The sequence below is a fragment of the Pezoporus wallicus genome, unplaced genomic scaffold, assembly GCF_028554395.1.
Source record: "Pezoporus wallicus isolate ANWC-B61680 ecotype Strahan unplaced genomic scaffold, APGP_CSIRO_Pwel_v1 contig_7265, whole genome shotgun sequence".
NCBI lineage: Eukaryota > Metazoa > Chordata > Aves > Psittaciformes > Psittacidae > Pezoporus > Pezoporus wallicus.
In genome coordinates this window covers 1,152,669-1,164,864 of record NW_026635568.1, presented here as the reverse complement: position 1 = coordinate 1,164,864, position 12,196 = coordinate 1,152,669, and the positions used below count along the sequence as shown (strand labels likewise).

At 47.8% G+C, this 12,196-nt stretch overlaps 1 protein-coding gene across 1 annotated transcript; it reads left to right on the top strand.

Annotated features, from left to right (window-relative positions):
* Positions 1–815: 815 nt before the first annotated feature.
* On the top strand, positions 816–11,701 carry EIF4A3 (eukaryotic translation initiation factor 4A3). The gene is made up of 12 exons (XM_057396908.1): positions 816–1,030; positions 1,217–1,289; positions 2,793–2,859; positions 3,875–3,937; positions 4,252–4,384; positions 5,380–5,460; positions 8,381–8,522; positions 9,678–9,816; positions 10,282–10,397; positions 10,945–11,052; positions 11,141–11,268; positions 11,502–11,701. The coding sequence occupies exons 1-12, from the start codon at positions 859–861 to the stop codon at positions 11,516–11,518; spliced, it is 1,239 nt and encodes a 412-aa protein (XP_057252891.1). The 5' UTR covers positions 816–858; the 3' UTR covers positions 11,519–11,701.
* Positions 11,702–12,196: the final 495 nt, after the last annotated feature.

Below are 12,196 nucleotides of genomic sequence, written 5' to 3'. Positions count from 1 at the left end.
AACCTCCCCTGGTGCACCTTGAGACTGTTCCTCTTGTCCTGTCGCTTGTTACCTGAGAGAAGACACACCAGTCACCTCTTCTCTCCATCCTCTTTTCAGGTAGTTGCAGAAAGCAATAAGGTCCCCCCTGAGCCTTCTGTTCTCCAGACTAAACACCCCCAGGTCCCTCAGCTGTTCGCCATCACACTTGTGCTCCAGACCCTTCACCAACCCCACTGCCCTTCTCTGGCCCTGCTCCAGCACCTCAATGTCTCTCACGTAGTGAGGGACCCAGAACTGAACACAGGATTTGAGCTGCGGCCTCACCAGTGCCCAGTACAGGAGGATGATCATTGCCCTGGCCCTGCTGGCCACACTACTGCAGATACAGGCCAGGATGAACATGATACAAGCTGCTCATGTTCAGCTCCGTCAATCGGCACCCCCAGCTCGCTTTCCAAGAGCAGCTTCCCAGCCGCTCCTCCCCGACCCCGTAGCAGTACACGGAGTTCTTGTGACCCAAGCGCAGGAGCCGCCACTGCACCCGGTCTAGGTCTAAACCCACCTCACGACCCCGCCGCGCGCCCCCCACTCACCGACCCCCGCGCATGCGCCAATCCTCACCTTTGCTCACGCTCTGATCTCGCTCCGCGCATGCGCCAACCCTGACCTTTGCGCACGCGCTGATCTCGCGCCGCGCTGATCTCGCCCCGCGCATGCGCGAGCAGCGTGCAGTCTTCCCGCCCTCTCCCCTAAGCGCATGCGCACACCTCATACCCCCGCCCAGCCACAGACCCTCCGCGCATGCCCAGTGGCCTGTCGGTGTTCGGCGGCGGCGCCATTGGGTGTGCGTGAGGCGGGAGAGGGCAGCCCTCAGCCATGTCGGGGTCAGCGGGGTCCGGCGGCACGACCGGCTCGGCGCGGAAGCGGCTGATGAAGGAGGAGGACATGACGAAGGTGGAGTTCGAGACGAGCGAGGAGGTGGACGTGACGCCCACCTTCGACACCATGGGCCTGCGGGAGGACCTGCTGCGGGGCATCTACGCCTACGGTGTGTGGCTGGGCGGCGGCGACCAGGGGCGGAGGGAAGGGGGAAAGGGGGGCATGTGGCCGGGAGAGGTGCCGAGGCCTGTCGGGGGGGCCGGCACCCGGATGTCGGGCAAGGCGCCTGCGCGGTGAGGCCGCCGATCGCTCGGTTCCGGGACTGTCCCGCTGATGGTAACTTCCGATTCCGCAGGTTTTGAGAAGCCCTCGGCCATCCAGCAAAGAGCTATCAAACAGATCATCAAGGGCAGAGACGTGATCGCCCAGTAAGTGGGGCTGCCGGCGGGGGGGCGTGGGCCGTGAGGAAGCTGCGAGCTCGGGGCGGGGGCACTCACCTTTAAGCTAGAAGCAAGGTCTGTCACTCATAGAATCACAGTCTGGTTTGGGTTGGAAGGGACCTTAAAGCTCATCCAGTTCCAACCCCATGTCACAGACAGGGACACCTTCTAGTAGACCAGGTTGCTCTGAGCCCTGTCCAGCCTGGCCGTGAACAGTGCCAGGGATGAGGAATTTACCACTTATCAGGGCAGCCTGTGCCAGGGCCTCACAACTCCCATAGTGAAGGATTTCTTTCTTATATCTAACCTCAGTGTCACCTGTTTAAGTTTGAATCTGTTACTCCTTGTCCTATTGCTGTTGTCCCTGATAAAGAGTCCCTCTCTGGCATCCTTGTAGGCCCCATTCAGATATTGGTCATGGTCTCATGCTGCTGCATGGCAGGATTAGGGAAGTCACATCATGATCAAACGGGGTGAAAGTGGCTAGCATGCACGTAGCACAGTGATCCAAACAGTTGCTAATGTTACTTATGTTTAGATAATAAAAGTTCAGTTAGGATGTGTTGAGAACCATGTGTTCTCAAACAGTAGGGCTCTGAAACTCTTGGGAATGTTTTCTAGCAAAGGCAGGGAGGAAGAGAGATAACTGCAGTCTCAAGGAAAAAAGTAAGCAGAAGAAAACCTATTATGTTTTTAGAAATAAAGAAGGATGTGTATCCCACTGAAAAAGAAATCTTTCTAGGTCACTAGAGGGAATTGCTGACCTTCCAAATTGTACTGGCTTATCGACCATATACCTTAAAAGAAAAAAAGAATGATGAATTGTAGGAATTTTAAGTGTTGGTCTGATAAGGAGTAGAGATGCAGAAGCTGAGGACCCTGCAACACAGTGCTCTGTCTCTGATACTGTAGTTGTCAAAGCTGCTTGTCTGCACATCATGCTGTGACCATAACCTCTGCAGTGGAGACAGGCTGAGAGAGCTGGGCTTGTTCAGCCTGGAGAAGAGAAGGCTCTGTGGAGACCTTAGAGCAGCTTCCAGTGCCTAAAGAGGCTGACAAGAAACGTGGAGAGGGGCTTTTGACAAGGACGTGTACTGACATGATGAGAGGGAATGGCTTTAGACTGACAGAGAGGAGGTTTATGAGATACTGGGATTAAATTCTTTACTGTGAAGGTCATGAGGTACTGGAAAAGGTTGCCCAGGAAGCTGTGGATGCCCCATTCCTGGAACTTTGGATGGGGCTTGGAGCAGCCTGGTCTAGTTGAAGGTGTCCCTGCCCATGGCAGGGAGTTGGAACCAAATGAGCTTAAAGGTCCTTTCCAACCCAAACCATTATTCGATTCTATGATACCTTTGTCAGATAGAGTGTTGGCAATATAGACTTCTTTGCAGTGAACGAGTGGCAAAGAGCAGAGGGGTGGAATGTGTTGAAATTGCCTGAATTGTTTATCCAGACTTCCAGAGTGTTCACCAAGCATCTGTTTCTCAGGTCACAGTCAGGAACAGGGAAGACGGCAACATTCTCCATCTCTGTTCTGCAATGCCTGGATATACAGGTACTCTCATAACATGTGGTAAAAGGTATTTTAAACTAAATTGCTAGAATCTTCTTCAGAAAAGCCTTATTTTTTTAAAGTATATAAATGAAATTTCACATTGAAATCTTTTAATTATGGGCAGTGAACCTCAGACAAACTTCTGGCTGAAAATTTCAGCAGATTCTGAACAATTTCACTATTAAACCCATGCTGTTTAACAGTGCAAAATCTGTCCTGATAAAATCTTGCAGTTACAAAGTTGGCTATAACAGCTGATCTCTTTCACATATTAGAGGGCTAAATTAGTCTCCCAGCAGACAGAACTGTCCTCAAATGATCCTAACAGCATCAGCAACCTGTCTGAACAATTGGTACACATTGCACAGCATCAAACCTGGATTTCTGGCTTGACAAATGCTTGCTTTTGTTATAGTTGGGAGTGTCATGTCCATGCAATTGCTTTTTAATTACAACTTAAAATGTGTACATGCTGTTGAATAAAATGATGATTTCTGTGGGCCCTCTTAAATAAGGCTTAGATTGTTATTCACCCCTTAGTGCCTGGGATATAAAATAGATGTTGCATGTTCTAATTTAAAAGTTGATCTTTTTGCTTAATTACTGTAAAGTGCTTATAATATTTTTCAAGCATGAGACTGTCCATGTGCAATGCAAAGATTTTATCTGATCTGAACGTACAAAATTAAAGTGATTTAAATTTGTATCTCTCTTTTTGCAATAATACACACTTGTATAGTTGTTTTCAGAAATCAGGTAGGAATGAAAAATAGCTCTCAAAGCACTGCATAAGTCTTGTCAAAAGTAACTTCACTAAGAGGCTATTACTGTGTAAGTGTTCTCTTTGTGAGCAGCTTCTTAGGAGTACTGATCCTTGCGAACACTAGGTTTTATGACAAAATTCCAGTTAATCATTCCAGTGTGACATTTCAGAGCACTATGGGTCCGTAGTCTCTCTTGCACATAAGATATCTGCCCTGTGATTAACTGCACTGTGATCACTTATTTTAATCAGGTTCGTGAGACCCAGGCATTGATCTTGGCACCAACTCGGGAGCTGGCTGTACAGATTCAGAAGGTAGGAGCATTTAAATCACCATCTGTAAAGCACTTGCAAGGCTTGAGGCTGACCCTCAGGTGTTCCCCAGCAGAGCTCAAAGCTGCTGCTTTTGAAGGACAGCACTTTTAGAGCAGTTGTGAGCCCCCAGGGAACTGAGTTCCCATAGGTTGGGAACCTGCTTTTGAGGAGGTTTGGGTAACAAACATAAAAAATCCTAACTGCTTGTGCTTACATCTCTTTTAAAACCCACTGTCTGGCAGACCTGCATCCCTTCACAAATACAGACTTCATGGGAGATCAGTTATTTAAGCCATTCCTCTGTATCAACACAGGGTCTTCTTGCTCTGGGAGACTACATGAATGTCCAGTGTCACGCCTGCATCGGAGGGACCAATGTGGGTGAAGATATCCGAAAGCTGGATTATGGGCAGCATGTTGTTGCTGGCACTCCAGGCCGTGTGTTTGGTAAGGACATGTGGGAGGCTTCAGACCTGAATTGAGCCATGGGAGTCGCTTGCAACTTTTGTGAGCTGAGATTTGAAATAACATGAAAATTACATTAATCTGACACAATTCATGTTAATGTGAAGTGTAACAGGGTAGCAACTTACTGTAGCAATATTTGGAAAAGATTAGAAATCAGTGGGAATAGTGTGTGGATTTTCTCTGCTTTTCATTGTTGACATGTTTCTTCATATGGTGGCATGGGAACAAAGTATTTTTTAAGGAGAAAATACTACAATCCCAGGATATACTTTAGAATCTCGGGGGAGAAAGGAGCTGGGTCTACTTGAATATCAAAGTCAGTCCACGTTTTCTGTGTACTGACCATCATTCTCTGTTTGTTAAATTGGATGCAGTTGTAGCTGGTACTTCTGGTTTCATTGCATGAAGTTTTTTATATTTACTGTTGGTGGCAGTTACCACAGGGATAGTGTTAGCCTTCAAGCTCCTGTCACTGGGAGAACACAGAGACAGTCTTCACAAATGAAAAATAAATAATTAGCAACTATAGAACTGGGCTGGCTTTGAACAGCAACAAATAACAGATGCTTTCTACAGTATTAAGGGATTACACAAAACTCTGCTCTTCCAAACAGGATGTGGATTTGGCTAGTTTGTTGATGAAAAGTTCATGCAGCATTTTGCATTTCTCACACTGTTGGAGACCAGGTCACCTGTCCTATGCACTTAGCAAGTCAGCCCACAGCTTGGACACTAGGAGCTTCCCTGCAGTCAGTGCTCCCTTAGCTGGGCTCCAGAGACATCCCCCTAGGTTGAAGGATACTATGGGCACAGTGTGGTTCTTGGGTGTGACTTCTATCACCAAACAGCTGTCCCTGTTGGCAGCAAAGGAAGGGTCTGTCCCTCTTCCACCAACATGCCCTGGCAGGACCTGGGAGCAGCATAAGCTTACTTCCTTTCAGAGCTTTTCCATCTTACCAAGTGCAATCTTACAGATATGATTCGTCGTCGAAGTTTAAGAACTCGTGCCATCAAAATGCTCGTTTTGGATGAAGCAGATGAAATGCTCAATAAAGGTAAAACATGTCTCCCTTTTACTTCTTTTGTCCTCGCATCTTTGAGATTCCAGGATGTTCCAGCAGGCAGTCCTGCTTCTAAAAAAACCAACTGGTTTAATGTTTTAATTATAGGCTGTAACAGGTTAAGCTACTTGATATGCCTTGTCTGATTTAGTTGTTGTGTCCTTTTCAGTAGTTACAGATTATCATAGAATAGTTAGGATTGGAAAGGACCTTAAGATCATGCAGTTCCAACCCCCCTGCCATGGGCAGGGACACCTCACGCTAAACCAAGGCTTTGTCCAACCTGGTCTTGAACACTGCCAGGGATGGAGCATTCACAACCTCTCTGGGCAACCCATTCCAGTGCCTCACCACCCTTACAGTAAAGAACTTCCTCCTTATATCCAATATAAACTTCCCCTGTTGAATTTTGAACCCATTACCCCTTGTCCTATCACTACAGTCCCTAATGAAGAGTCCCTCCCCAGCATCCTTATGGGCTCCCTTCAGACACTGGAAGGCTGCTATGAGGTCTCCACGCAGCTTTCTCTTCTCCAGGCTGAACTTTCTCAGCCTTTCTTCATACGGGAGGTGCTCCAGTCCCCCTGTCATCCTCGTGGCCCTCCTCTGGACTTGCTTCAACAGTTCCGTGTCCTTCTTATGTTGAGGACACCAGAACTGCACACAATACTCCAGGTGAGGTCTCACAAGAGCAGAGTAGAGGGGCAGGATCACCTCATTCTACCTGCTGGTCACACTCCTTTTGATGCAGCCCAGGATACAGTTGGCTTTCTGGGCTGCGAGCGCACACTGAAGCCAGCTCATGTTCATTTTCTCATCGACGAGCACCCTCAAGTCCTTCTCTGCAGGGCTGCTCTGAATCTGTTCTCTGCCCAACCTGTAGCTGTGCCTGGGATTGCTCCGACCCAGGTGTAGGACCTTGCACTTGGCATGGTTAAACTTCATGAGGTTGGCATCAGCCCACCTCACAAGTGTGTCGAGGTCCCTCTGGATGGCATTCCTTCCCTCCAGCGTATCAACTGAACCACACAGCTTGGTGTCATCGGCAAACTTGCTGAGGGCGCACTCAATCCCACTGTCCATGTCAGCAACAAAGATGTTGGACATGACCGGTCCCAACACCGATCCCTGAGGCACACCACTCATTACTGGTCTCCAGCCGGACATTGAGCCATTGACCACAACTCTTTGTGTGCGGCCACCCAGCCAGTTCCTTATTCACCGAGTGGTCCATCCATCAAATTGATGTCTCTCCAATTTAGAGACAAGGATGTCGTGTGGGACAATGTCGAACGCTTTGTACAAGTCCAGGTAGATGACAGCAACTGCTCTACCCCTGTCCATCAGTTCTGTAGTCCTATCATAGAAGGCCACCAGATTGGTCAGGCAGGATTTTCCTTTAGTGAAGCCATGCTGGCTGTCACCAAGCACCTTGTTGTTTTTCATGTGCCTTAGCATGCCTTCCAGGAGAATCTGCTCTAAGATTCTGCCAGGCACAGAGGTGAGACTGACTGGTCTGTAGTTCCCCGGGTCATCCATTTTCCCCTTCTTGAAAATGGGGGTTATATTTCCCTTTTTCCAGTCATCGGGAACTTCACCTGACTGCCATGATTTTTCAAGTATGATGGACAGTGGCTGAGCAACTTCATTCACCAGCTCCTTCAGGACCCGTGGATGGATTTCATCAGGACCCATGGACTTGTGCACGTTCAGGTTCTTAAGATGGTCTTGAACCAGATCCTCTCCTACAGTGGGCGCAAGGTCTTCATTCTCACAGTCCCTGCGTCTGCCTTCCAGGACTTGGGTGGTGTGCTCAGAGTACTTGCCAGTGAAGACTGAGGCAAAGAAGTCATTCAGAACCTCAGCCTTCTCCAAATCCAGGGTAGCCAGTTCTCCTGATAGCCTCTGGAGAGGGCTCACGTCCCTAGTATGTCTGTTATTCATGATGTACCTATAGAATCCCTTCCTGTTATCTTTCACATCCGTAGCCAAGTTTAACAGGGCCTTAGCTTTCCTAACCTGGTTCCTAACTTCCCGGACAACATCCCTGTGTTCTTCCCAGGCCTCCTGTCCTTGCTTCCACCTTTTATAAGCCTCTTTTTTCCTTTGAAGATTCCTCAGCAGTTCGTTATCCATACAAGAAGGTCTCCTGGCCATCCTGCTGCACTTTCTTCTAGTTGGGATGCAACACTCCTGAGCTTGTAGCAGGTGATCCTTGAATATCAACCAACAGTCTTGGGCCCCCCCTGCCCTCCAGAGCTATATCCCATGGAACCTTACTAAGCAGGTTCCTGAAGAGGCCAAAGTCTGCTCTCTTGACGTCCAGGGCAGTGAGCTTGCTGCACGCTCTTCTCACTGTCCTGAGGATCTCAAATTCAAGCATCTCATGATCGCTGCATCCAAGGCTGCCCTGGAGCATCACGTTTCCAACGAGCCCTTCCCTGTTGGTGAGCACACGAGGTCAAGCATGGCACCTCTCCTTGTTGGCTCCTCTGTTACTTGCAAGAGGAAGTTGTCTTCCACACAATTGAGGAGCCTCCTGGATTGTTTGTGCCAGGCCGTACCATCCCTCCAACAGATACCAGGGTGGTTGAAGTCCCCCATGAGGACAAGGGCCTTCAAGCTTGAGGCTGTAGAGCGCTTCCTTGATAGAGTCCTCCTGATCAGGCAGTCTGTAACAGATCCCCACAGTAATATCTCCCATTATCAAGTACTGCCTTTTATACTTTATTGTGTACCACAGCCACATAGTAGTGGTTTCCAGAAAATGAGATGAGCAATACATAACACTGGCTTTGAGCTACTGATTCACTCATTAATTTTTATCTCATAGAATAGGCCCAGTATTGGATACCAGATCAAATTTGGAAGAAGGAAGTGATAACTGTTCTGTGGTACTGGATTTGCTTTTCAGGTTTTAAGGAGCAGATCTATGATGTGTACAGGTACTTGCCTCCAGCCACACAGGTGGTTTTGATCAGCGCCACTTTGCCTCATGAAATTCTGGAGATGACCAACAAATTCATGACAGACCCCATCCGCATCCTGGTGAAACGGTGAGTGAGTACATTTCCTTGGAAAGAACAGGAGCTCTTTGAGTTGGTCTGGTCCTGGGCTGCCTAGGGGTTTGCAGACATCCTTATGTCCTATTTTCCAGTAGAGGCCAACTTGCTTTTTGATGTTATCCTTGTCCAGTTCTATTTGCTGCTCCCACCTCCTCATCCTCTCCATATATAGTGGTCTCTTGTCCTGGAAATCCACCTGTCACACCTGCCCAGTTCCTCTGCTCCTCCAGAGGATTTCCATAGGCCTCTTCCATTAATTTGCTATTTTGACATAGCAAGCCAGAAAACCCTTTAGCTGACTGATCCTGAATGCCCCTGGAGGTGTAGCTTAAGTCTGGTGGTGTCACAGTTCCTGATGCAGTGGAACTTAGCAGGAGTCAAGAGGAATAAGTATAGGCAGCCTGAGAGGAGGAGACTCCCTCTTGCCTGATCTCTTATTGCCTTATTTACCTTTTTTCAGTCTCTTATTAAGAAGCTTGAAGGTAAAAATTGTGAAAACAGAAATGTTTCCCTTTGTAGCTGTCTGTCTAGAGCAGAGAGGGTGCCCCAGTTCTAGTCTCTGTTGCGTGGGTCATGTTTGAGACCCTTATTAGAGCAGAATTCTCCAGGAACTTTCTAGAACAACTTGGACCTGTGTGCAGACCCAGCAACCCACAGCACACAGGGCAGAGGTATGGTCTCCACTGAAGCGCACCCACTGAAGCACTTCAAACTACATTGTATGTGTTCATCTACTTGTGCTGCGGTACAGCTGTGCATAGAACTGCAGACTGGTTAGGGTTGGAAAGGACCTTAAAGCTTATCCAGTTCCTGTGGCAGGGACAGGCACAGGCATGGACACCTTCCACTAGAGCAGGTTGCTCCAAGGCCCATCCAACCTGGCCTTGAACAGTGCCAGGGATGGGGCAGCCACAGCTTCTCTGAGCAACCTGTGCCAGGGCCTCAGCATCCTCATAGGGAAGAACTTCTTCCTGATGCCTAATCTGAATCTTCTTTCTGTCACTTTAAAGCCATTCCCCCTTTGTCCAGTCACTACACTCCCTTGTAAAAAGCTCCTCTCCGGATTTCCTGTAGGCCCTTTTAGATATTGGAAGACTCTTACAAGGTCTCCCCTGAGCCTTCTCTTCTGTTCTTACTGCCTTATAGTGATGAGTTGACCCTTGAAGGAATCAAGCAGTTTTTCGTGGCTGTGGAGAGGGAAGAATGGAAGTTTGACACCTTGTGCGATCTCTACGACACGCTCACAATCACCCAGGCTGTCATATTCTGTAACACCAAGAGAAAGGTACAGCACGATACTTTCTGAGTGGGGCTGGGAGGAGACTGGGACAAACCCAGTTAAGAGTTCTAGTCATTTTCCCATTAGAGAATAGATTAGTAAGAATAGAGATTAAGTATTTGTCTTTGGGATTTGCCCAGTTTAAATAACTGGTTATAAACAGACCTGATACAGCTGACAGGAACTGTCTTTTTAGAGAAGTAGAACTAACTAGGTAAGAATGTGCTTATTCTTGTAATTGCTTATAATCTCAGAAACAAACCCACACTTGCTGAATAAATGCCCTTAATTCCTTTCTTTTGTGGAGCCCTGTATCACATTGCCAATGTTCTGTAAGGTTTGTTTACCATATTTGTTAAAGTGTCTCAGTCCTTGATAGCATACATCTCTGCAAATACTCTCCAAGCACAGCTAGCACATGTGGCTGTCCTGAGCAAAGAGCTAACCCAGGCTGCTTGGCTGTATGCACAGGTAGACTGGCTCACAGAGAAAATGAGAGAAGCCAACTTCACAGTTTCATCCATGCATGGAGACATGCCACAGAAGGAGAGAGAGTCCATCATGAAAGAGTTCAGATCTGGCGCAAGGTAAGTACCTTAAATAGTGTTCCTTACAGCAGGTTTTCATGTAGTGTCTGAAGGGAACAGGCCTCAGAAACCCGTAATACCTGTCCTCTCCAAAGGCCTTGTTAAGCTCATATTAGGAAGAACTCCAATTCCCATCTATCCCCCTTCAGTGTCACAGGGTTGAGAGGTTGCCACTTTCCAAAGAGAGATGCTCATACTTCTAGGCACAGAATTAGTCTGGTTTATTTCACTGAAGAGGGTAGGTGTTGCTCCGTTTGAAATAAGAAAGAAAAATATTTGGGCTCCATCGTCTGTATTTTAAACTCTTGGGAGCATCATACTCTTTCTAAAAGATCAAAGCTGTCTTGGTACTATCTGTCTTCATTGAAGTTTGGTGATGCTGCATGGGACAGCTTTCCTTGCAGCAAAGGCATGGATGGTGCCAGTGTGCTGCAGGCAGGGAGGAGCACAGAAGAGCAGAGGGTTCCCTGCACTGGGCACTGCAGCTTCTCAGCTCTCACACCACATCAGGCAGTGGAACAGCTCTAACTGTCCCTTCTCTTTGCAGCCGAGTCCTTATTTCAACAGATGTTTGGGCTAGAGGCCTGGATGTGCCTCAGGTGTCCCTCATCATTAACTACGACCTACCCAACAACAGAGAACTCTACATACACAGGTAAGCTCAGCCTTCACTGGGGGAGCATGGCTGCGTTACCCTTCCCCGAGGTGGCTCCATTCTCTCTTTCCTTCTGCTGCCTCCACAGAATCGGCCGGTCGGGCAGGTATGGCCGAAAAGGTGTTGCCATCAACTTTGTGAAGAACGACGACATCCGCATCCTGCGGGACATCGAGCAGTACTACTCCACCCAGATCGACGAGATGCCCATGAACGGTGAGTGTGGGCCAGCCCCAGGGAGTGCTGCCCTCCTCCAGCTGCCATATGGGGTGCTGCACCTGAAAGAGAAATGCCAGGTGCTTTGTTTTGCTTCTTACCTCATTCCCAAGCCTGAATAACCTTTGCTTCCCCTAAAGAACTTGGGAGCAGCAGTAGGTGCCTTGGACTGCTGGGCTGACCCTTGTGGCATGTTTGGTTTACTTATATTCTCCCATTTTCTCTCATTTCAGTTGCTGATCTTATCTGAAGATCCACGTTTACCAGGGAGTTGTACTGTTTGGTAGCCTCCATAATCCTGTTTTGGACCCACATCCCTTTATCATATTGCTGGTCATACGTTCTTGAGTTGAGCTGCACTTGGGAACTTGTGTAAATAATTTCCTTTCTCCCACCCATGTTTTTCAATAAAAAAAAAGAAGTTTTACCATAACCTCTGCTTAATTGCTTTAACCCAAGATAGCAACAGGCAGGGAGTTTTGAGGTTCTGCCATACTTGGCTTGCACAGTGGAAAAAACACTGAACGCTCAGTACATCTAGGTTCACAAAATAGAGGTTCTCCACCCTTTCATTATCGCTGTGCCATGCTACCTGATGTACTTTTTAGTTTCCTTAACTTGACTTTTAAGGATCAGCCATCTACAGGAAAAGTCTGTGGCCTGCCCCTAGCCTGCTGTAAGAAAATTGAGTTACAGGATAAGACAGTACTTTCCTGTTGTTTATGCCTTTCTGGCGCCAGAAATCACATCACTCATTGCTCCAGCTATTCCCCTCTCAAGGAGCGCAGGCACTGTGAGGGTGCCTTTCACTTGATGACAGCTGGAGAAATAAATACATTCTAAAAGCTGTTTCCTGAAGTAACAGAAAGAGCAAGTAGCTTTTATGGTGTCAGTTTCTCCACCCATTCCTGGCACATCTTTTTAGTCA

Bases quoted from the DNA above. Each gene is read 5' to 3' on its own strand.
- EIF4A3 (XM_057396908.1), top strand. From the start codon at position 859: ATGTCGGGGTCAGCGGGGTCCGGCGGCACGACCGGCTCGGCGCGGAAG. The intron at 3,938-4,251 runs GTAGGAGCATTT...GTATCAACACAG, and splicing joins TGGCTGTACAGATTCAGAAG to GGTCTTCTTGCTCTGGGAGA. The intron at 11,053-11,140 runs GTAAGCTCAGCC...CTGCCTCCACAG, and splicing joins AGAGAACTCTACATACACAG to AATCGGCCGGTCGGGCAGGT.